The sequence below is a fragment of the Gobius niger genome (assembly GCF_951799975.1).
Source record: "Gobius niger genome assembly, chromosome: 9".
In the NCBI taxonomy this organism is placed as follows: Eukaryota; Metazoa; Chordata; class Actinopteri; order Gobiiformes; family Gobiidae; genus Gobius; species Gobius niger.
This window is the reverse complement of record NC_136860.1, coordinates 6,261,080-6,286,839: the sequence shown is the minus strand read 5'-3', so window position 1 is coordinate 6,286,839 and position 25,760 is coordinate 6,261,080. Positions and strand designations below refer to the sequence as shown.

At 44.8% G+C, this 25,760-nt stretch overlaps 1 protein-coding gene across 2 annotated transcripts; it reads left to right on the top strand.

The window, feature by feature from the left end:
- Window positions 1–12: 12 nt before the first annotated feature.
- LOC306967712 (protein ITPRID2-like) lies at window positions 13–25,760 on the top strand. 2 transcript variants are annotated; one of them, XM_079562844.1, is made up of 17 exons: window positions 13–153; window positions 2,747–2,894; window positions 3,365–3,425; window positions 7,978–8,085; window positions 8,894–9,311; window positions 10,233–10,617; window positions 12,139–12,190; window positions 12,919–13,001; window positions 14,881–15,113; window positions 15,680–16,358; window positions 16,440–16,892; window positions 18,107–18,166; window positions 19,557–19,681; window positions 20,124–20,235; window positions 20,552–20,617; window positions 22,638–22,949; window positions 25,526–25,760. In XM_079562844.1, exons 1-17 carry the CDS (start codon window positions 113–115, stop codon window positions 25,613–25,615), a joined length of 3,426 nt encoding a protein of 1,141 aa, XP_079418970.1. In that variant the 5' UTR covers window positions 13–112; the 3' UTR covers window positions 25,616–25,760. The 2 variants fall into 2 exon arrangements, with proteins under 2 accessions (XP_079418970.1, XP_079418969.1); XM_079562843.1 differs by having other exon boundaries at window positions 15,680–16,892.

The following is a 25,760-nucleotide window of genomic DNA, read 5'->3' as shown; positions in this document are numbered from 1 at the left end:
TGCGCGGTGTCCTCTCTGGCCTGAAGGGGTCGCTCACGCAGCGTATGTGTGTTGTAGCTTCAGTCTCGCGGCTAACCAGAAGAGGACTCAGTTCCAGGAGCGCGCCCAGAGCATGAACTCCACCGGGTCCGGCAAGAGCAGCACCGTGTCCAGGTGAGTCCTGTCATCCCCGGGTTCCATTCTCATCCAGGGGGGGAGTCCTAAGGTATCATTATTGGGGAGTTCAGACATGGCAAAGATATTTTTTCCTGTCTGTGATTGATCTAATTTGTTTATATCTGTCTGTAAAGAAACAACCTTTAGGTTTGTAAATTCCCTGTTTTTTTTTACAAGCCCATAAATTCCTCTTAATTCCCATGGTAAACTTGAATTTTGCAGCCCTATGTGGATAAAACTACTGGATACTTTGTTTCGGCTGTTTTGAATCAACATTGCACTTTCTAACCAACCAAAGCCATGCTTCCACATAATACGCTTCTATTTCGGTCAAAGTACTTGGCTTCTCTACTCAGTACAGGCGATGGTTTCCACTTAATAATGGGCTGCAGTGGTTGTGACCGCTGTTCACATGGATGCACATGCTGGAATACACATTACTGAAGGGAAAACAGAACAGCGATGAAAGGTTTTGTCAGCTGTGATGAATACATTGTGGACGAATGCTGCCTTTTGTAGGGGTTTATGGAATTACTCAGAGGAGCCAAGGCAAATACTGGAGGAAAGAAACAGCTAAAAGACAACTATGAAGGTAGAAAGGCGCTAGTAGTGTAAGACGGTGGTAAATATGTGTTTGAGATAATGTCCAAAATGCTATGAAAACGCAATAAAAACAAAATGATTACAAAAAAGCGACAAAAACCTGAGAAAAACAAAGAATCCAAGGAAAATGTGACGACAACACGGCGACACACAGGGGAAAAATCTCAGCTCCGTTTTGTAGATCTTAGCTTTCAAATGAGGCGTTGCACAGGCCTGTTGGCTGCAGTGGTGTGTCCAGACATTTTTTTCTGGGGATGGCACTTGGTTTTTCTGGGGTGGCACCAGGACCGCTCATATTTTCCATTACTTATAGCATTTTTCTGGTTTTGTGGTTTTGAAGCAGCACAACGTTAAGTGAGGAATACCAAATTAAAAATGAATTAAAGTTTGGAACGTATGCCATTTGATATTCGTGAGAGCAGTCCAGCTCTGGAACTCTATCCCCTCTCACATACGCAGTGTTGATACATTAAGGCCTTTCAAAAAGATGTTCAAATCCGAAGTACGAAATATTTAGCAATTTTTCGCAAACAATAAATGGCTCCCATTCGCACATATGAAGCCCGATTTTGATCATTTTTTTTATCAGTTGTTAAAGTCACAGTCCTTAACACTTTCGTTTGGCAAAATTCAAATTGGGCATGATAGCGCCCCCAATAGGAATTATATGGTGAGTACAGATTTTAGTTTTACGAAAATTTAAATCATTTGGCACAAAATTCTATTTGGTCGTTGCGATCAGAGAAGTGAATCACACCCATGCCGTATTTTTCATGGTGTTGCCGTAGCGATGACCAGAACGTCCCATTTTATTCTGATGGAAAAATAATTCAGCGACATGCACTTATTCTATCTCTTCCAAGGAAAACCTGGTGAAGAAGATCTAGAGAAGTGAGGAACCAAAGGTTATCCAAAGTACTTTACGTTTGTGGATTTTCAACTCTAAGTAAAATGTTAAAAAAATGCTTCAGTTTGCAGATATAGTGTGATACAAATTCATACACATTTTTCTCTGTGTTATGTCAACCAACAATGCTCAGCATTGTCAAAAAACTTTTTTTTTTCTGACAAAAACTTTGTCAGATACCGAGAGGGCACATTAACGCATTCCAAAAATCTTAAAACTAAGACCCTCGGGGAAAAAATTTGAAAAACAAACAAACATAAAGGCAGTAGCAATACCGCCCCCTTGCTTTGAGCACGGCTGTTGGCGAGGGCCGATAATCGCCGTTTTGCGGCTGTATTTGTTGCGGCTTTTGTGCTGTTGCTGCCAGTGTCATTCTGTGTGTTTTTGCCCATGGTGTAGTGTTTGTGCCGAATGTTAGAGAGATTATACTAATGAGTTTGATCATTTTACAGGTTAATAATGATTGTTATTGTTGTATATTGTTTACTGCTGGGAATCTACATCTTGTCCAGGGACTACAGTTGAAAACTAACTTTAGAGCTAAAACTGGCACATTTACAGTGATGTTAATTAATGCGCATTGTCCCAGTTCAAATAAACTAAAATAAATAAAATAATGAGGTAAAATCTCCACTGGATCAACCAACCAAAATCCAAGCTGTGCCACCACTAACTAATGCTAACACCGCAACAAAATGGGGTGGATTTTGTTATTTACAAAGTGCCAGTCAGCATTATTTTTTTTGCTTAGTAATAGTAATGTTCATTGTAGCATTAGTATCCTTTATTTCTATAAAGAAGCTACAGTCTTAACAATCAGTGATTAGTGCTAATGAGGACACACTGCCACAAAAATTCTTCCTCATGCTTCCTCAGCCCCCTGGGCCCAGTCAGGATACGGGGTGGCTCAGGCCCCCGAGACACACCACTGATCGGCTGTAAGCTCCAGTCAAGAAGCTGTTAGATTTGGGTAAAGCGGAACTGGAGAAAATGTTGTGTTGGTTAAAGTGGGGAATAAGAGGCTAGAAAACATTTAGAGCACATCTTACAAATACATAATGATGGTGTTTGTGTGTGCAGTGTCTCTGAGCTTCTGGACCTGTACGAGGAGGACCCTGAGGAGATCCTGCTGAACCTGGGCTTTGGTCGGGAGGAGCCTGACCTGGCCTCCAAGGTCCCGTCGCGCTTCTTCAACGGCTCATCCTGCGCTCGCGGCATCGACTTCAAGGTACTTGCTCTATTTCTCGCTGACATTTTGCTGTACAGGTTAAATTAAGGTGATAAAATAATAATATAGAGAGATCAATTTGAAACTTTTGCTGTACATTACTGATATAAATATGAGAAAAAATGTATTGCAAGTTTTCTGTCATTTTATGTTTGGCCAATTTTGCTAATATTTTCAGATAAAATCTAAATAATAGACCCAGATTCAAATGTAGTTTTTTTTTTAAATATCAGTTAAAAGATTTTTTTCAGGGGAGATTTGGGATCTTTTTAGGTTTTGAATAAGCTATTTACAGTATATGTGAAAACACAGGGATTGTGCTCTCTGTTACTCCCTGTTTATGTGCTTCTAAATATCAGGAATAAACCTGTGTCAATGCTCTGGACCTAACCCTGCCAATCCCATTGTAGACAATCTTGGATTAATATATATTTTACAGTGACTCAAACGTTTTGTGCGGTGTGCTGCAGGTGTTCCTGGGAGCGCAGCTGCAGAGACGGGAGGTGGAGAACCCCAACTACGCCTTGACCAGTGAGTGTCGCCCCCTGCCTGCTGACTGATGCTGTTACGTGTCTGTGTGTGTGGATGAGGATGAGGATGAGGATGAGAATGAACACGTAACAGCGCCTCCATGTGTCTTGGTACTTTAATGCATCCTTGTCAAAGGTGATTATCCACAGACTCTGGCCGTTTCTCAATCTGTGTACTTGTGTGGACTTCTGTGCTCGTGGACTCGTGAAACGTCATCACGCGCGGCCCGCGGCCTGTTCCAATTCAAAGTTCGCTTCTCAGCAAGTTCGCTGTAAATCCCCGGATGAGAACTTGCTCCGCCCGTTTTACCGAGGATGCATCAGAGTAGACTTGTGCATTCTCCGCCAGCTATATTTGCCACAATCCGTTTCGTTTTGAGCACGTGGCTCACCGCGAGCCCCCACCTGTGGCCCCTCCCCCGCGCGCACCGAGCCGCTCCAGCTGAACTACAGCTGATCGTGCGCATGTAAATAAATGTGGAGATGTGACCGGTTTAAGAGTCTTTTATCCTCAGAGACGTGTCTCCTGCTCAAGATGGTTTTCTGAGCAAATGTGTTGAAACAACTTTGAACATGCTGTCATTTTCTCACGATCAGCAACAGTTTCATTTAAAGTCTTAACGTCATGAACAGGTCATTGAGGACAAATGCATTTTACTTTTACATTGTTTTATTAAGGGGGCACATCAAATTTTGTAATGACTTTCCACATAACGCCTTATTTATAGGCTAGAATTGTAAAAAATAATGTGAAATTGTCTAAAATGTAAAAAAAATATTTTTGTTTATTGCAAAAGTGTATAATTTATGTCTTTAAAAACATATTTCCACTTCGACTGCTGTGTCACCCTTTTAATTTCATATGAGGTGATTTAATGTTATAAAAGCTCACAGCCCTGTGTTCAGGAGCTACTTCCTGTGATGTCATCGAGTTCAGTCGTTCCAAACGCTGAAAAAGCCGAGTCCACACTCCTGAACCCCTCAAGTCCGTTCTCCGAGTCTGTACCCACAAGTCTGTACCCAGGAGTTCACAAGTACGAAGTCTGCACTCTGAGAATTGAGAAACGGCCTCTCACTCTTCCAGGTTTCATAGTATCGGCCGCTGAAATGTATAAGCCAGTTTCTTATCCTCCGCAGACTGAGGTGTGCACAATGCAAACGCAGAAGGGTTGTCTCAGGGGTTCGTTTGTCCGATCACTGCCAAAGTGTCTCCACGGTAACAAGGGACAAAGCCCTGTTTGTTCCTGCCACCTGGACCTGACGCTTATGCATGTAAACATCCCAGCTCACTGATGCAGGGCTCACTTGGAGAGCACTGCCTGCGTTGGCTTTGGGAAAGTTACATTTTAGAGTGTTGTACAATATAGGCTATCGCCAACTGGTTGTTACTGCAGTAATACGAGGTGACGCAGTATCCATGTCACAAGAAGCCACAATATACAGTGGTCCCTCGCTATAACGTGGTTCACATTGTGTTCTGCCTCCTGTTTCAGTCGTAGAGTGAGACATCCTCTCACTGCAGAGAGGATCTTTGGCAGTGTGTGCTGATGTGTTGATGGGACACTGACAGAGTGACCACCAGCACAGGCCGAGCATGAGCGGGTCTGACTCCGACTTTCCCTGCTCTTTTCCGCTTTCTCCGTTCATGGCTGCTATTGTCTCTTACTTTGAACCATCACATAGCAGAGATGAGAGGAGATGTTACCATCCCCACGTCTGTAATCTAAAAATCTTATTAGACAAAAAAAATCACACAGTGAACTCCAGGCATAAGGAAGAACCTGTGTGAACTAGTGAGAAAAGTATAGACGTGCATTTACAAGCATCTGTTTCTCTCCCCAATGCACTAAATTCTCAAATAGGAAAAATATGTTTTATACATCACAAAGAATATTTGTGCTTTTTTCCAGAAAGAGCTTTTATCTCCTCCTCATGTTGTCTCATACTGGACCCAATTTGTAGGTAATATTTCATGGAAAAATGTATGGACACTTCCCAACAAATTTCTGATAACAAAGTACAAAATCATCCATAAATATTATCCAGTGAATTCTTTTATGACTAAATTAATAAGGGACATTGGTGTGAACTGCTGTTTTTATGGAGATCATCCAGAGACATCACAACATTTTTTTGGACATGTTCTTACCCCAAGAAATTCTGGAAGGACTTCTGCAGTTTTATAATTGTATATCTACACAAGCACTTTGCAATGAAATGGGAAAATATTGTTTTTTGTTTCTTCAGAAAGCAAAAGAATGAAGACATTTGTTAATTTACTTATCCTTTTGTCCAATTTTTATATTCACAAATGTAAATATTCTAAGCAAAAACCCAACTTTACACATTTTTGTTTATTTATATTTTTAATAAAAAAATAAAATAGTGAGGAAAGTGTATAAAGTGAGTGGTGGGGGGTTTTACAGCCTTAAAAACATAATAATTATAAAACATAAAGCTGACTATTTTGCAGATTTCGCCTATTGCGGGTTATTTTTAGAACGTAACCCCCGCGATAAACGAGGGAACACTGTATTGCAAAATCACTCAGGTCTGACTCGGCCGGTTTTCCATGAGGAAGATGTAAGCCACCGGCTGGAGCCCGCAGAGAGGTCAGAGAATGGCCATTCTTCCAAGTGTGTCTCTATTTAGCAGGGCTGGGACAAAATATCAGATCAGATGGCAATACTGTTTGCTACAATACCAAAGATCGATACTTTATCAAGTACTTTCAATACTTGTGTTTGGAGCTGTTTTTATCCTTTGTTTTCCTTTAACAGTTACACAGCACTTTGTTACATTTTGTGTTGATGCACTTTTCATCTTAACACTTTTGACACACATGACTTATTTCTTTTTACACATTTTAAGGTAAATACATAACTTAATATAATTACTTACTGAATCACGATACGCATCGGCTCGTGACAAAAGTGTATCATCCCACTATTTAGTACTAAGTAATTCCATTCATGGATTTCTTCCAAGATGACAACACCTTGCATTGTGAAAGAGTGGTTCAGGGAGCATGAGACATCATTTCTACCAAAAATGTTGTCCAAAACGTAATTTCGGAGAGAAGACACTAAAATGACTAGATTCACATGCATTTCAGAACAAGTTTGTAAAGTGCTTCACTTAAACTACAGGGTTATTTGCTTTTATACGTAAGACGTCATGGAGACCAGATACTTTGTCATATGCGTAGGACATCATTTCTTGGATAACTACAACTTTTGCGATTTCATATTTTTGCCCACTGTATCGTCGACTGGATTGCTCTCACCAGGTTTTAATTGTGTCTCCATTCCCCCTTCACCTCTCCTGGGCTCAGTGTATCGGGGCGCTTGCCTTCTCTGCACTGGTACGTCACACAGGATGTATTTTGAGTGGTTTGACGCTGTGGAACATAACGGACTGACAGATGTTTGGACTGTGGACGACCGTTTTCTTTTTCCTGTCTCTGTCTGGCTTAAAAACTGTCAAACATTGGCACATGAGCCCAGGTAGCTAACTGCTCATGATCACGAGGGACAGGGGGTGGTTGGACACTGATATTAACGGCTGATAGAGTAAACATTAAGCTTATTCAGACTAAAACTGGACTGAAATAAAGCATCCTTTCTGTCACTATGGTCACCCCTGGACCTGTCTCTGCTGGACATGTCTGTTCTGGACTTCACACTAGTTCACACACACAGTTCAGAAGCTCTAGTTGTCTCCAGCCCAATCTGCAGACGGACTCCCATCAGCCCCGGGTCTATCTATAGTCTGTCTTCAGCACTATCTGCAGACGGACTCCCATCAGCCCCGGGTCTATCTATAGTCTGTCTTCAGCACTATCTGCAGACGGACTCCCATCAGCCCCGGGTCTATCTATTGCCGGACTTCAGCCCAATCTGCAAGGTATATAAACAAGGACTACACCTTTGCCACAATATATCACAATACCCAGGGGCCGATCCGATACATATTGCACTACAGTAAGTAATTATAACAAGTGATATGTTCATCTTAAAATGGGTAAAAAGTCATGTGTTCAATGTTTATGAACCAAATGCCATTTGACATTTTGTTTAGATTGAACAGTGCATTAACACAAAATGTAACCAATGTGCTGTAACTGTTACTGGAAATAAAACTGTATGATAAAAAATGCCTCCAAACACAAGTATTGAAAGTATTGCAAGACTTGATAAAGTATCGATACTTGGTATTGCATTGCGCTCCAATTCCCATTCGATATTTTGTCCCCGATATTTTGTTCCAAAGCATCGGAGCCGCAACGGCAAAAGTCCGGTCTCTGGTCGACATTCGTGACCTTGGTATGTCTAACAGAAATTTGTTAGCTGACCTCAATGTTCTGATCGGAGTATGAACAGACAGACCTGAGTCTATCGCCGGACTTCAGCCCTGTCTGCGGTTTGGGGACCTACCGTTAGCTTGATTCTAAAGTTCCCTAGGTCTTTAAATGTCCACCATGCACTGTGATTCTCTAAATGTTGGTGTTTATTTTATTTGAATAATTTTATTTCATTATTTTTATTTTACAGGTCGCTTCCGTCAGATCGAGGTGCTGACCACTGTGGCCAATGAGTTCTTCCAGCTGTATAGCCAAGTGTCGGGCCAGCCGCTGCACCGCATCACATCCAGGGAGACGGGTGAGTGCTGATCGGCTGTGCAATCACTACTTTACTTGGTTTGTGGGTGTAGGTGGGGTGAAGGTGAGCAGTCAGTAAGTTAGTTAAGTGTTTTTTTGTCATGGTACAATGTGAAATTGCGTTCAGGTGTTGGGTTGGTCCTGAGCCGTCACTGCAAACCTGAGCATTTCACAATAAAGCACATGGCTCGTGTTTACATTACGGTGAAACAGAGACAAGTCAGAGACAATGTCCAGAGGACATTTGAGAACAGGGACGATGATGGATCTACCGCTTTATTTGGATTATATGGATGTATGGACAGCACACGCACAGCAGCAGATGCCAGTGAGGCAGGGAGATTAAAGGTGAGATTAATGTGACTTTTTACACATAAATGCACCGTTTACGTTGCTTCTAAGTATAGTATAGTAGTTACAGCATGAGCTCCCAAAGTTTTATATCTTTTGAGTGCAGTTTGGGATATATTTCTAGTAAGGCTGCAACGACGCGTCGACCACGTCGACGTCATCGATTACGTAAATACGTCAACGCCGTTTTTTGTGCGTCGACGCGCCTTTTGTTAACATTTCACTTCCAGCATGGCTGCGCGTGATGCAGACGCTGCGAGCGAGGGGAAAAAGTAATAAGTATAAAGTTGCCTTGCTTACACCTTGATGTTCGGGAGACTCCAGAGGCATCAGCAGCTAGATCATTTGACTGTGCACTTTTTAACAAATGTCAGCAGGATTGATGAAATAATGTTGGTACATCAACTTGATGGTACTTTGTTGTCATTAAAATAGTTCACCTGTTTCACTGTGTCCAGGAGGAGATGGAGAGGCCACAGATCCTCCGCCTTTGAAGAAGAGCACCCCTGCACTGAACGCAGCCAAACTGCTTAAGAAAACCATCAGTAAACACAACTTGCTGGCCAGCACCAGCATGACCGGCTCCGCCAACTCCACAACAGACTGCACACAGGCTAACATTCCGGCTAGCACACACGCTAACACGCATGCTAGTGAACAGGCTAACACGCACGCTAACGGACAGGCTAACGGACAGGCTAACATAGAGATGAGCACACATATTACCTCACCTGCTAACGCTCCATCAGAGGCAAACAGCCGCACACAGGCAGAGGAGGCGCCCAGACCCAAATTGAAGATGGACACCACAGCCCTGTCCACCGTGTCCGAGGAGAGCAGCAGCGAGAGTGAATGTGACCAGGACAGCCCGCAAAGGTGAGACTCGGCAGTACCAGAAACTATTTGGAATGTGGTGGAAATGCCTCGGTTTTCTTGTTCGTTGCTCCACCTCCCGTGGCCTAGGTAAACCTCCAACCTCAGCCCTATCCCAGTCCATCGCACGGCTTTGCAGAGCAGCAATTACATGCAGCCGATGCTCTGACGCTGAAATAAAAGCACGAGGCGAGGGAGGCAGCAGAGTTCGTTTTGATGGGGAACATGAGGAGGACTTAAAGGGACAGAGAAGTTAGCAACACACGCTGGAACTGGAACAACTTTCAGTAAAGTCAAGGGAATAAGTCAATAAAATGTTATTCACAAATAAATGTAGTATAGTGTAAAACATGACTTTCACCGAGTAATATGGATTCCAGTCGCTGAATATGTTTTACACTTCTGAACTGTTCTTTTGATTGTCGTGGAAAATGCTTGTGTCATTCAATCGCGGCATGGTGCCACCTGGAATGGGGCCTTTGTGTGTGGAGTTTGCATGTTCTCCCCATGCCTGCGTAGGTGTCCTCCGGGTTCTCCGGTTTCCCCTTCCACTAAAAACACATGTACAATACGCTGTGTTTTTGTTGCAGTGAGTCAGAGTGTGTTTGAGAGTGCGAGTGTGAGGACGACTGATGCAAATTAGCTCAAGGCTACAATCTGGCGTGGCGTGTTTACATGCATGAGTCACATGTATCTTCATTAACATGCACTGTTCTAACCAAATAAACAAGATGTAGCATCTCGTTTGCAAGGAGGACCTCGCTCTTTTTCACTCCCCAGTTTCCTACATAGACACAAATAATATCCAAGCCACTTTCAAGAAAGTGACGATCTGATTGGCCGATGTCATGATCCAGTATTTTTTATGTTTAAAACAGGTCAAACACAGGCCCTTTTTGACATATTTCTTTGTTTACTTTATAGAATTGTACAGAGCCCAGGACCAGCCAATCGGAGAGCAGAGGAGGTAGAGATGACCACTGACAGCGTGGGGAATGTAGAACAGGGGACCAATCACAGCCCAGGTGAGATGGAGCCAACAGCCAGTCACGACGCAGGAGGTTTGGACGTGACGACCAATGGCAGGACAGAGGAGGCGGACCAGGCGGCCGATCACAGCACGGAAGATTCGGAACAGTTGGCCAATCGCGACGCAGAACACGCACAGCTGATGGCCAATGGCGGGACAGATGTGGAGCAAAGGGAGGTGGAGAAATCAGCCAACGGGACGTCAACAGCGGACAGGGCTGCGCACCCTCAGCTCGCTCTGCTGCGCACGGAGAACGCCGACTCCTTTGACATCGAGGAGGTAGGGCTGTGCAATGAATCTAAATTCATTTACGATTTCAATTATTACACTAGACGATTACAAAAATGGCATAATCGAGAAAAAACGATTATTAAGGATGCCCTCCCGCTTGTCCATCCAAAGCGCAGAAAGTCCGTCCTGCGCGGTTAGTGTGAGTGCGGCTGATCGCCCGAACGACCAACGCCGTGTGATGAACTGTTGTATTTAATAATATAATCGTTTTTTATACGTAGTACTTGAGATGACACTACTGATAAGTGCTCACCTTTTGCTGAAAGAACAGTGGTTTAGAAGCCTCTATGTCCTTTGCCCAGGGCTGGTTGTTGCAGGAAAGTCTAAAACTCCTCAGAGGAGCAGATCTCACAAACGCAAACTCGTATTATTTCGTGCCGCTGGGCTGATTGTTTCTGCTTCCGTCACATTTCACGTTCTACTGACACATGCTTTGGTCCGACATAAACAAACAGCGCTTTGTGATGATGTCATCAGGCCGTGCAGCTTGGTTTGCTTGGGCAGGTGTGAGGGCTGGCCAGCAGGGGGCAGGTGAGCCTGGATGTCTCTAATAGAGGATTTGTTTAGAAGCTGTAGAATTTTTTTGTTTAATTTGGACTTTTTTTTAACTGTCGAAAGAAAATATTTAGCAAAAGAAAAAGTGTGTCTAGTTTTGTAATAAAAGAAAACATGTGTTTGGCACTCAACGCATGGGAGCGAAAAACTGGGAGTGTTTTTGGCACTCAATGTGTTCATTTTAATCTTTGAACTAAAAAAAAAAAAAAAAAGCTTCAACACTTTTGCATTAAAAATGTATCGATCTGAATGATACAAAACAACAGTACATTTTACTACTTTATAATCATTACTATATAATAATAACTATTACCATTGTATTATTCATTATTATTAGGACACAATCTAGTCTAGGCTAGGTTTTATGTTATCAAAACTTCTGCTGCCCTGCTTCATGTTCTGATGAGTAAAGGAAATGTTTATCTTAAGTGCAGGGACTCGCTGAACAGCTGATTCACGTGTGTGCACAGCGCACTTTCAGTTTCTATTCTGTTAGTTACGATGAAGTCATGCATTTGCTTTTTGTTATGGCTATTTCTGAACAATTGAACAGCTTTATTGGGAATTATGCAATTTGTTACCTTGATTTGGACATATACAGCAAGGATTGCTGTAAATCAAAAGGAAGATAGAGCTGGGCGTTTTTTTCTGTTGTTGTCACTGATGGATAATCTGCGATTATAAAAATAATCTGTGATTTACAAAAAAAAGTTTTGTCAGGGGATCCCCGTGCGTCACGTGCTAAACATGTCGTTATTTGTGAATGGATACACTTGGGACACTCGATAGAGCGGTGCCATTTTGGAGTGAAATCGGGCAAAATCCAAAGCACAAATTTATATGAATAAAAACCTTAACATTTAAACTGTTTTTTCACCTGCAGTGTTTCGCCTTGAATTGTAGCAAAAACTGAAAGCTATTCCAGTTGTAAAAACAGTTTGTGTTTGATGACAGATCCACATCAGTGAGGATGACGTGCTTCCACTGCGCAGCTCCAGAAACACAGGTACAGAAACACACCGCTCTGGCTCCACCACTGTAGGACATTAACCCTGAAACACGGTGCTTGTAAAGAGTTTGCCTGGAGCAAAGGGACAGTGGGAATAACAGTTTATGGTACAGTGTGGTTTTGTGACTGCCAGGCTGCTCAGAACTGATCTAATGTTGGAACATGAGCTCTAGAAATGTGGAGCTAAGTTTCAGGCTTTACCAAAATGCAGTACGCTTTACTCATAAAATCACAAACATTTGTTTGATGTCGTGAAATGTCCCGCATCTGTATGGTGTCCTTGTATTTGTGTTGATACGGAGCTGCTGAACTTTGCAAAACAAATTTCAGATCCTCAGATCTGACAATAAAGTATTTACATGTACACAGTATCTATCTATAAATATAAACCAGGAAGTGCAGAGCAGAGCACAACAGCAGTAGAGGAAACAACCAAACTTATCAAGATTATCTGATGATTGCTCAGAACTGTGAATGAAGTGGTCTAATACTCCAGGTCTGTTTCTGATAAGGCAAGAGTCGCGTCAGACCATGGAACAAATGACCATGAAACAACCCGTAAAATGGCAATAAGATATTCTTTTATTTGTAAAAGTCAGTTACGTTCAATAACAAAGTTTCTATCAAGTCTTAACTGTCATAACTGTCGCAACTTCCTGTAGAAATGTGGTTTGAAAGTGTCCCTGAAATGTGCAGAGTGTGACCCGAGTCTGTTTTTTCCTCAGACCTGTCCCGCACCGTGAGCCAGCAGTCTGACAGCAGCGGCTTCGCAGAGGAGCCTTCCTCCGACTCCTGCCTGTCCCTAAAGGTTCACACTCTTTCCTACTGCTCCATCCTACTGCTTCATCCTACTGCTCCATCCTACTGCTCCATCCTACTGCTTCATCCTACTGCTTCATCCTACTGCTTCATCCTACTGCTTCATCCTAATGCTCATCCTACTGCTCCATCCTACTGCTTCATCCTACTGCTCCATTCTACTGCTTCATCCTACTGCTTCATCCTACTGCTTCATCCTACTGCTCCATCCTACTGCTTCATCCTACTGCTTCATCCTACTGCTTCATCCTACTGCTTCATCCTACTGCTCCATCCTACTGCTCCATCCTACTGCTTCATCCTACTGCTTCATCCTACTGCTTCATCCTACTGCTCCATCCTACTGCTTCATCCTACTGCTCCATCCTAAAGCTTCATCCTAATGCTTCATCCTACTGCTCCATCCTAATGCTCCATCCTAATGCTTCATCCTAAAGCTTCATCCTAATGCTTCATCCTACTGCTTCATCCTACTGCTTCATCCTACTGCTCCATCCTACTGCTTCATCCTACTGCTCCATCCTAAAGCTTCATCCTAATGCTTCATCCTACTGCTTCATCCTACTGCTCCATCCTAATGCTTCATCCTGCTGCTCCATCCTAATGCTTCATCCTAAAGCTTCATCCTACTGCTTCATCCTACTGCTCCATCCTACTGCTCCATCCTAGTGCTTCATCCTAAAGCTTCATCCTACTGCTTCATCCTACTGCTCCATCCTACTGCTCCATCCTAATGCTTCATCCTAATGCTTCATCCTAATGCTTCATCCTAATGCTTCATCCTAATGCTTCATCCTAATGCTTCATCCTTCATCCTACTGCTTCATCCTACTGCTTCATCCTACTGCTTCATCCTAATGCTCCATCCTACTGCTCCATCCTAATGCTTCATCCTACTGCTTCATCCTACTGCTCCATCCTACTGCTCCATCCTACTGCTTCATCCTACTGCTTCATCCTACTGCTCCATCCTACTGCTCCATCCTACTGCTCCATCCTACTGCTCATCCTACTGCTTCATTTGAAAGCTAACACTTGCAAAACTGATGTAAACATTTTTTATGGCGTTGTTGCCGTGCGTTTTCACATTTTTTAAGTGTTTTTGCGGGTTTTTTTTGTTGAGTGTGTTTTGACGGTTTGGTTTTTTTCATTGCTTTTACAGTTGCTTTTTTTTTGTCGTTTTCGTCCCTTTTTCATAACTTTTTTGTCACTTTATTGAAGCCTTTTTGTCGTGTTTCCGTCTGTTTTGTATTTATTTATTTTTTATTTATTTATTTTTTGCCTTTTTCATTGCATTGTAGTTGCTTTTCCGGCACGTTTTAATTTCTATTATGACACTATTTTTTTTTCTAAGATTAAAAAGCATCTCGCCTCATTTTGAGCCTTTGGGAGTTCCTGTGGTTTGATATGCAGTGTGGGCGTTCGGGGCAGTAGTTTCCTGATTTCCTGATTTCCTGATATCCTGATTACCTGATTTCCCGATTACCTGATTTCCCGATTACCTGATATCCTGATTTCCTGATATCCTGATATCCTGATATCCTGATATCCTGATATCCTGATATCCTGATTACCTGATTTCCTTTTTTCCTGATTACCTGATTACCTGATATCCTGATATCCTGATATCCTGACATCCTGATTACCTGATTTCCTTTTTTCCTGATTTCCTGATTACCTGATATCCTGATATCCTGATATCCTGATATCCTGATATCCTGATATCCTGATATCCTGATTACCTGATTACCTGATTTCCTGATTTCCTGATTTCCTGATAACCTGATTAGCCTTCGTCGCCCCAACATTAAACCTCTGTGGAAGTTCGATTTTGAATTCCTCGAGTTTTGACTTCCTGAACGTTGCAGGTTCAGGAGAGCAGCGACTCCTGTGACAGCGAGACCACCGTGACGTCTCACCCCTCGCAGGACGTGGTCACGCCGCTCGCTGCTGACCAGCCGGCTTTCACACTGTTCACTGGGGACGCACAGGACACATGGGACACTGGAGACAGAACGGGACAGGAATGGGACGCACCCCATCGGGACATTACGGACATCATCCCCCAGTACAGTGCACATCAGCTGCCCAAAAACAACAGGTGTGTGCTCGTAAATGACGTTTACACAGAACTTTCACTTGACAAATATTATTCAGCATTATTATTACTTCATGAAGAAATCATCCAGATCAATACAAATATCTTTGGCCCGTTGAAGAAGTCAATTGAAGAAGTCATCCAACCTTAATCCAATTCTAGATTTGTTGCTTAGAATTGGATTATTCTAAGCATCAAACCATATGTAAAAAGTAACTAAATATCGAGTAAATTAAGTTTAAGTTTAGATGCATTAGGATGAGGATAAACCCATTTCTAAACCAGAAAAAAACACCTAACTTCAATGCATCACTAAATCACAATATTCACTATATTGATTCATCGTTAAATAAATAAAAGAAACAATACATTTTGAGCTCAATATTTATTGCCATTTTTTGTACATTTTTTATTGAAGCAAATTGTGTGTCATTTTTATGCTTCAGAGTCAGTATATGTATATGTTAGACTCAATACTATCGTTCATCGCAATATTTTTCTGCCTCAATATATCGAACTTAAAATTTGCCATCATGACAGCCTAACTCTACTATCGTTGCCCAAAACAGGAGCAGCCTACCTGAACAGCGAAGCGCCTCTCCCACGGACTGGGCGGAGGGGACGATCGACGTTCCAAAATCCGAGACGGAAGAAGGACAACTTATGATTTTAGAAGACACTCCAGAGGCACCCGGGACTCCATTTAGCGACACTACCTTAGAAGACAACCGATCCCGATCCCAATCCCCGGACCTGGAAATCTTCCGTCCCCGGTCTTCAGAGTCCCCAGATTTATTTTCGGACAGTTCGGAGTCATACCTCCCTCCCCCGTCTCCGGTGCTTAGCGCTCTAAACCGTGCCAAACTCCACCAGAAAGCCCCAGGAGGAGGAGGAGGAGGCAGGCTACGCTGTGTCCCCATTCAGAGATCCTCCTCCCTGCCCTCCACCGTTGTGTCTTCAGTCCGAATCCAGCTAGGGCGGGGTAAAGCGTCCTGTACTCCTCCGCAACACGTCCACAAGCCGCCCCGGGACGAAACGGATGGCCAAAGTGCCTGCCATGGAGCGCGGCCTCATCCGGAAGCCCCTTCCAGAGCCATCCCGCGCCACTTGTTGACCTCATCCCGGTCAGTTTGTTCCAGCCCCTCTCCAGATTGGCAAACGGGGAGCCCCTCTTGTTCGTGGAGCACACAAAGCGTCCCGGAGCTTTTTACTAACCCCCAACAGAATTTGTACCAACACCCCCCACCGGTATCGTACCCTCCGCCACCGCCGCATGCGTATCCTCATGTAAGCCCGTACGCCAGCTTTCCCAATCTGTTCTTCCCGCAGAGCCCGGTCCAACCCCCCTATCACAGCATGCCCCAACACTCCGGCTACACCCACAGACCAGAGCTCCATCCCGCCATGAACTATCCCCACGGCGCTCGTCACCCGTGGTTTGGGGGATCGCACTCCAACTTGCACTCCGCCCCTATGCCTGCCCAGGGCGCTGCTAACTTCTCACCATATTCGAGTCTGCCACACCACGGTACGCCGTCCCCCTCCATGTCCCGGTACGCCAGCTACACCCATCTCCCTCACACGGGACCCCAACCTTACCCGTTCATACCCGAAGGTCCTCCCCCTCAGCCTGGGTTCCACCTCGGCCCACCCTCAGCATCTCTGTACGGAGCGCCCATGTTCTCCCCCGAGGCGCTTCCTCCTCATCCCGCCTCCAGCTCAGAGATGCAGCTGCGCAGGGTCCTCCAGGAGATTAGAGGGACGCTGCACGGTCTGGGACAGGTGAGGGGACATGGTCTGGGACAGGTGAGGGGACATGGTCTGGGACAGGTGAGGGGACATGGTCTAGGACAGGTGAGGAGACACGTTCTGCGACAGGTGAGGGGACATGGTCTGGGACAGGTGAGGGGACATGGTCTGGGACAGGTGAGGGGACACGGTCTGGGACAGGTGAGGAGACACGTTCTGCGACAGGTGAGGGGACATGGTCTGGGACAGGTGAGGGGACATGGTCTGGGACAGGTGAGGGGACACGGTCTGGGACAGGTGAGGGGACAGGTGAGGGGACACAGGCAGGGACCGTAGTCTGGGACAGGTGAGGGAACAGTAGTCTGGGACAGGTGATGAGACACGGGCGGGGAAAGGTGAGGGGACTGTCTGGGGACAGGTGAGGGGAAAGTAGTCTGGGACAGGTGATGAGACACGGGCGGGGACAGTAGTCTGGGACAGGTGAGGGGACACAGGCAGGGACAGTAGTCTGGGACAGGTGAGGGGACACAGGCAGGGACAGTAGTCTGGGACAGGTGAGGGGACACAGGCAGGGACAGTAGTCTGGGACAGGTGAGGGGAAAGTAGTCTGGGACAGGTGATGAGACACGGGTGGGACAGTAGCCTGGGACAGGAGAGGGGACACGGGCATGGACAGGTGAGGGGACAGTATGGGGACACGGGCGGGGACAGGTGAGGGGACAGTATGGGGACACGGGCGGGGACAGTATGGGGACACGGGCGGGGACAGGTGAGGGGACAGTATAGGGACACGGGCGGGGACAGGAGAGGGGACAGTAGTCTGGGACAGGAGAGGGGACACGGGCGGGGACAGGAGAGGGGACAGTAGTCTGGGACAGTATAGGGACACGGGCGGGGACAGTATGGGGACACGGGCGGGGACAGGTGAGGGGACAGTATAGGGACACGGGCGGGGACAGGAGAGGGGACAGTAGTCTGGGACAGGAGAGGGGACACGGGCGGGGACAGGAGAGGGGACAGTAGTCTGGGACAGTATAGGGACACGGGCGGGGACAGTATGGGGACACGGGCGGGGACAGTAGTCTGGGACAGGAGAGGAGACACGGGCGGGGACAGGTGAGGGGACAGTAGTCTGGGACAGGAGAGGGGACACGGGTGGGGACAGGTGAGGGGACAGTATGGGGAGACGGGCGGGGACAGTCTGGGGTCTTCAGTAAATGCAGTCCTGATCTCATGTCTGTTTTCAGTATGGGGCCGGAGCTGCAGATGTTTTGTCCGGGCGGCCAGCTGTACCAGCCTCTCCTCAGGTAAGCTGGATTTGAACATGACTCTGAGGTAGAGAGGGTATGCAGATGATGTCACAGCATGGCAACAGAAGCAGGAGTGGCATCGCTAAGATGTTGTTTTAGGCTAAGCTAACAACTGCGATACCTCCTGACAACTTTATTATTGCTACAGACAGAAAAACTGTTTTCATCTGAAGTTTTAGAGTCGAGTAATTGTCAAAGTTGTTTTTTTGGATGGGGCGGATGAAAAGCGATTTTTATCTAAAGATGTGCGATGTCAGGGAAAATTGAATAGCAAAATTAGCGAAACTAAAACCAAACTATTTCACGCTAATCCAAGTGTGTCAACTTTGAACTAAGTCCAGACTCTTGGGGGTTCTGATAATAATTAAAAGAAGGCATGGTAATATAGTGGCTATAATGTCGATACAGACGGCAGCTCGTCATACAGCGGGGCGTGGCCTGGCCCAGGGGGAAGGATATGGGAATCACAATTTTTTACTGTTTCTAGCTGTTTCCTTGCGGACTACAAACACATTTTTAACTGAATTTTTAAGTCAAGGCAAAATCGGGTCATTATGATTGTTTGTTTTTTTTCACAGATGATTGTCCAGTAGAACCACTTTGCTCCTCTCCATATCTATGTATCTTTATTCAGTAGAACGATATATTCATAATTCAGCATTTGTTAAAGTAACAGTGGAGAAAGTTCCCTCTGGCTGCTTCGAACATGACCATATAAGGCAGGGGTGTCAAACTCATTTTGGGTCGCGGGCCGAAATTCAGCTCCCACGGCGGGTTGCGGGCCGCATAAAATAGAGATTTTTTTTTCAAATAAAGGAATAAGCTGGGATTTGGTCAAAGCTTCAACTTGACTTTAGCTTCATTAATAACACCGGCTTACACTTTTTTGCACTTTACAAGCCTGTGTCACAAGTTTCTACATAGTCATTATTCATTCACTCCACACTCGGTGGTGGTAAGCTGTTATTGAAGCCACAACCGCCCTGGGGCAGACTGTCCATTCACCAAGTGGCTATGTAATGTGTTGGTCATATCCTGAGCTCTTATTTTGTCAGTGCCCTCTGCTGGACACGTGTGGAACTCTTTCCTTTTTTCTAATTAAAAGAATCTAATATAAAAGCCACGCTGATGCAAAGGAGATCAGATTGTGCAAATATTTTATGCATCAATATTTGCATTAGCCTTTAGCTTCAAGACTTACATCCTATATAAAGTTTGAAACATGTTTTTTCCTCATAGGAATAAAACAAGAACAGGGAGTGAGCCAGAACTACAGTAGCCATGCCCCTTTCCATGTACAGAACCTATTCCAATGGTCAGGGGATGTGTTCTGGAATGAAAATGAGTGGAGTGAATACCCTCCATGAGCTGGGTTCTTTTGTTTCAGAGCGTGTCGGAGCTGCTGCTGAAGCGCCGCAGTCTGAACTCCTTCCGCTGTCAGATGATGGAGCTGGAGCTGTCCATAGTGAGGGAGCAGGCCCAGGTCTACAGACACTTGAGTCCCAGCGACAGGTATAATCCCCACTCTGTAACTGCTCCCCAGGCCACCGTTTTTCCATACTGAGATATGTTCTTACCTGATCGTAGACGAGTTGATACGTACCTGTCTGGTCTTTGCGCTTGCCCGTCAAGAGCGTGGCATGGGACAAAGGGGACTAAAGTTGATTCCAACGTTATGCACCCAGTCAGAGATGCAAATTATGGCCTCGCTAGTCTGTATCTCAATCAAACTATTGCAACAGAAACTGATTAGCAACTATTTTGATTTGTTGTTCCCCTGAAATGGGCATTGTTATGGAATGAAGCAGTAATTTGTAGAAGTAAAATCTCCTCCCGAGTTGTTTAAAAAAAAAAATCATTAGTAAAAAGTAAGCGCATCATGAACTCATCCCTCTTAAATCCTTGAGCGTTGCCTCCTGGTGGTCAGGTCTTGTAAGTGTTGCCGTCCTTTCAGGCTGGAGGTGGAGCAGTTGCAGCGTCTGCGCACAGCCGTCAGAGAGGAGCTACAGGAGCTGGAGCAGCAGCTGGAGGAGAGGCTGCTGGACCTCACCCCCCCTGAACACACGGTACAACATATGACATACCTGACACACACAACACACCTGACCCCCCTGCACACACTGTCTTCATGGTTAGACAAAGACAAACCTGCCAACTGCCCATCTCATCTACACACAGGGCGGGGCATGGGAACTTCCTTTTGTTTGAAAATGAAAGCAGAAATGGTACACGTTTCAAAACTCCACTGTGACCCTCCTTTACATCATCACACCCTTTTGGAAAAAGGAAGTCCCCAAGCCCCCACCCTCTACTTTCATTCAGTGACTGTGCAGTTCTAGCTGCAGGCACACTGTCACATTAAGTGTTTCACTGTGTTTTTAGGGTCTTCAACAGGGCTTCAGTGAAGACAACCTGTCGTCTGCGTCTGCCCTGAGAGCCATGGAGCCGGTCAGTCACACACACTAACACACACACACGCACACGCACACACACACACACACACACACACACACACACACACACACACACATAGTCTGCTTTGATGTTTGATAAATGTATGTGTTGGTTTCTCTGAATATATACATCACCAAACCCTGTTCCTACGCCAAATATGTGTCATGTCAGATTTCACACTAGACCGTCCCTTCCGGGCCAACTATCTAGCACATGGGTGTCTAACTCATTTTGGGTCGTGGGCCGAAATTCAGCTTCCATGTTGGGTTGTGGGCCACATATACTGTAAACAGGAAAATACTATAGAGAAAATCTTTTTCCAATAAATGAATAATAATGAGCTGTGATTTGGTCAAAGCCCCAACTTGACTGTAGCCTAATCAATAACAACGGCTCACGCTTGTATTGCACTTGATAAGCCAGTGTCACAAGTTTCTCAAAGTGCTACACAGTAGTTATTATTCATTGACTCCACACTCGGTCGTGGTAAGCTGTTATCGAAGCCACAGCCGCCCAGGGGCAGACTGTCCATTTGCCACGTGGCTACAGTATATAATGTGTTGTTCATATCCTGATCTCTTATTGTATCAGTGCCCTCTGCTGGACACGTGTGGAAATCGTTCCTTTTTTTTTTATTTAAGCTGCCCCCTCGTGGCTGGAATGAGCATTAGGCTAGAGACTTCCTTTTTTTTTTTTTTGGACATACTCTGGAGTTACCCTGGAGATACCCTTCTGTCGTTAGAGAGATGAGCCATGGGGCTGCCCTACTGCTCCCTGAAAGTCCTGATCTGACATCCGGGCCAACAGGATAACATCATCTGCAAACGGTCCTTAGACTCTCCGACATGGCAAGGACAAACTGGAAAACCCAGTGGGAGAAAAGAGAAACCTCAGGGAGAACTGCAGAAGAAGAGAACCACTCCCATAGACAGACAGATATAGATGGATCCTGGGCTGATGGGAGTCCCTCTGCAGATTGGGCTGAAGACCGTGGAAGAACAACTCCCGGTCCTTGTTGAAGCTTCACACTTCTCGCCCCCTACAGGCCACCATGAGAAATAAAGTAAAATATTCACCAAAAAACAAATCTACATTGTTGACAGTCTTTTACCGTAGCTAGCATTCTTAAGGTTGGATTATACTTGACGTGTCCGCGAGGTCCGTGGGGAAAAAGTTTCTCAGACACGCCCCTTCGCGCGGCTCAGATTTTATTTTGATTTTTTTACTGAATGTTCACACACAAGCAACAGACAACTGTGAAGTGAAAGCAAAATGATACATGATTCCGTTATTTTTCAAAAAATATAAAAGTGAAAAGTGGGGCGTGCATAAGTATTCATACAGCATTTTCTGAGTGCATTAAATTGCCTTTAAAACATTTCTAATGACTCCAGAATGTTCACTCCTTGGCCTAACCATTAAATAGAGGCACCTGTGTGTAGTCTACTCTCAGTATAATTTCAGCTGTTCTTTTAGGCCCTCAGAGCTATGGTCGGAGTGTATCGGTCACTAAACAACATCATGAAGGCCAAGGAGCACCAGAGAGGTCAGGGATAAAGCTGTGGAGAAGTTTGAAGCAGCGTTAAGTTATACAAAGATTTCCCAAGATTTAAACATCTCCTGGAGCAACTGTTCAATCCATCATTCAGAAATGGAAAGAGTAAAGCACCACTGCAGACTTACCAAGACACGGTCATTCACCTAAACTATCAAACCGAACAAGGAGAGGACAGGTCAGAAATACAACCAAGTTCCCCAAGATACCTCTGGAGGAGCTGTGAAGCCCTGCCGCTGAGTACTGAATACTTTCGAGAGGCACTGTATTTGTTATTTTCTGTGGCCTCTTTAAACATCTTTTAGGCCCCAGTTTTCCCAGGCCAGGCTCAACAGGACTCCTTCAGCTCAGCAAAGGCATTAAAAGCTTTTGAAATGTTATTTTCATTAAAAGTCTTCAGACAGATGTAACCTTCACTGAATGAACATGGATATGAACTCTCCTCTGTGCCGTGTGCAGGTGTCGGACCTCCTGAGGGAGCAGCTCCTCCTCCAATCAGAGCTCAGCTACCATAGCAACAGCAGCTCCCCTGCGTCGTCCTGCTGCTCCAGTCCAATCAGGCGGACTCCCACTTCGGGGGCGGGACTTTACCGCACGTCGGTCAGCTTGACGCCCGCCCCTCCTCCTCGGCCCGGCAGAGAGACCCCGCCCTTCCGCCCATCAGAGGACCAGGGGTCACATGGCAATGAGGACACGCCTACAGAACAGGGGCGGAGCCAAGAGGCCGCCGCCACGCCCAGCGTAGACAACCTGCAGCAGCTCATCAGAGAGGTACAAACTTTGGCTTCATTTACTCCAAAGCACAAGCCGTGTTCACACATGGACGGCTTAGCGTGGTCTTCAGTCTGACACTTCAGTCACATTGGGAAAAAGAGATCATTGACTTTTTTCACACTGAAGAACTTTAATTTCTCATCTTTACCAGGATGAATAGGCATAATCTAAAATTATATTCTAAACTTCTTACCCCCCACTTTAACTTTAACCGAATCTAAAGGAGCAACGCCTCATTTGAAAGACTAACCTAAACAGATCTTTTTCCTTGCGATGTTTTTGTGTTGTTTTTGTGCTGGTCTTTTGTTACTTTCTTTGCGCTTTCGTCGATTTTTTTGGTCACTTCTTGATACGTTTTTGTTGCTATATTGATGCGTTTTTTCAAGAAGCTTCGAGATTTGGTTAAAGCCAAACTGGAGTGCTGGGTTCAGGTGGGGGTTAAGAGATTTAAGGAGCTCCAGGGATTGTCTATAATTTCACATGAGCCCTGTGCTTCAGCCTCGATAGTTGTAGCGTCCTCTTCATTGCATATTTCAGAGGTATTCCTCCTCCACTGCACTTTATAAAAGCCCATCGAGGGTCAAGTTCTGCAAATGAGCTTCTGCTATAAGCACTAGAATGCATACATCAGACACAAAAACATTCCAGTTTGTCGATGTTTCTGTGTCTGCCCCTATCAAATAATCAAAAAGCCTCGATCTGGAGGATATCGCGCCGGTAAACAGTCACTAACAAACCCTTCAGCCCTGATGACATGAGCTACACTCCACTTCAGGACAGAGCTAGCTAACATTTAGGAAGGGGGCAGGGCTTTGGCGAAAGGTCAACGTGACTTCAGTCCAAGAGAAGACCTTGAAGTGTGTGCCAGTTTTTGCTTATCTGGAGAAGCCCCATAATTACAGAGATATAAACCAATAACTGGGGCTGGGTACAAGTGATGCGCGATAATGGAAATTTGAACCGATAACCGATAATGATACTGATAATTAGCCATTTATTTTGTGACAAGAAATCAGTGTAACAGTTCACAGTTCTGCCCAAAATGTATAAATACTCAGTTTGGACGATTACGATTTTAATATTTTAATCGATTTTATTTGAAATAAACTTTCATTACTGCTCATTAATATTTCATAATGTAGCTACAATTAGGCCCATTAAGAAAACATAACCCTTTATTTAAAAACTGTTATTTCTGTTTTAGTTATTCCTCGTCTGCTCTCAAAAGTAAAACCTCTTAATAAGCCATGGAGTTTTTTAAAGTGTTTTAGTTTTATCGTCTTCATGCCTCTGCTGTGATTGCCAACCGTCTCCATGGAGACTCAAGGGTAAGGGGCGGAGTTAAATGGTCCGCTCATAGCAGAGTGAGAGAAAGGCACAGGAGGAAAGTGGTTTCCTCAGGGTAAGCTCAGGGTTTTTACAGGCCTGTCTGTGCTTATCTGCTCATCTCACTTCCTTCTTAATATCTTTCTTTTTGTTGACATTATACTAATGAATTCTTAAAATATTCGGTCTATATTCCACCAGTTTTGTATCTGAGTCTAGAGGCGTGTTCTTTTTTTCCCACACCCTGCTGTTTTGTGCAGTGCTCTGTAACCTGCCACTGACATGACAGAAAAGTGATGCCAAATCCGTGCCTGACAGATTCAAGTTTGCATTGCACATGAAGACCTTAACACCAAAGCAAGATACTCTCTAATGCATTGGGCACGTGTGGCATAAATCACGAACAATACAGCTCATTTCATCAATGTTAAGCTTCTCTGGTTCATAGCGCTTCAATCACGGGGCTGTCGTCCTTATTTTGTCTCTGTTGGAGTGTTACTGCCAGATTCCACATTCTCCGTGTTGGCCCTGTAACAATACTTGGTTTTCAAAACCAATACCTGAACAAATTTTCTCCAATATTTATGCTAAAATATTTGTCGTCTAGAACCAGAAGACAGAACAATAATGTCTGGAAGCTTTGCAAATGTACAATATCAGGTTCATCTCTAATGTCAAGAAATGTGTGGAAAAATGGGGGGAAATTGGAAGAAATTGTTGCAAAATTAAAGGGACTGGATGCAAGTTGGTTATTTTATACTCACTACTGCCACCTCTGGTCATAGGCATAACTGCAGCTTCTATATTAAGCTCGCGCAGGACAGCATTTTGAACCGAAGTAAGAGCTTTTTCAGAGACAGTGCAGGATTTTAGAGGCAGTTGTGGTGAACACGTCTGGGCTCATTCTACACATTAGGACATGGCTGGAACATGTAGGGGGAGGAAAATACATCATTTTTAAACTCCGTAGAGTCCCTTTAAGGATTAATATTGTAAAAGTGGGGCCAAAATAGGGGGGAAATTTGGAAGAAAAAAAAAGTTTTTTTCGATACTTTCATTTTTTTGATACCGGTAGTACCTAAAACTTTTTTTCCAACCCAGCTCTACCAAGAACCACCTTGATAAAGCCGTTTGACAGTCACCATAGCTACGCAGCCTCTCTCCAGAATGTCGTGTTGCCAGGTGAACGTAGCCTAGGCTGGTCCACACTGCTGTCCCGTGCTGACTTGTTTTTCCTCCTGGTCCAGATCCGGCAGAGTGTGGCGCAGGAAGTCCGCCGGGAAATTTACAGCGAGCTTCTGGCCTCCGTCGCACCGTCCAAACAACAACAACTGTAGCCACGGAGACAACAGCCGCTGTCACCATGACGACATCCTCCCCTCTCTCTCTCTCGCCTGTGCCTGTCTGTAACACTGTAGATTGTATAAACACTGTAAGTTCACTGAGCTCTCCCACAGGCCGGTGAGGGACCGAGCTGTGACC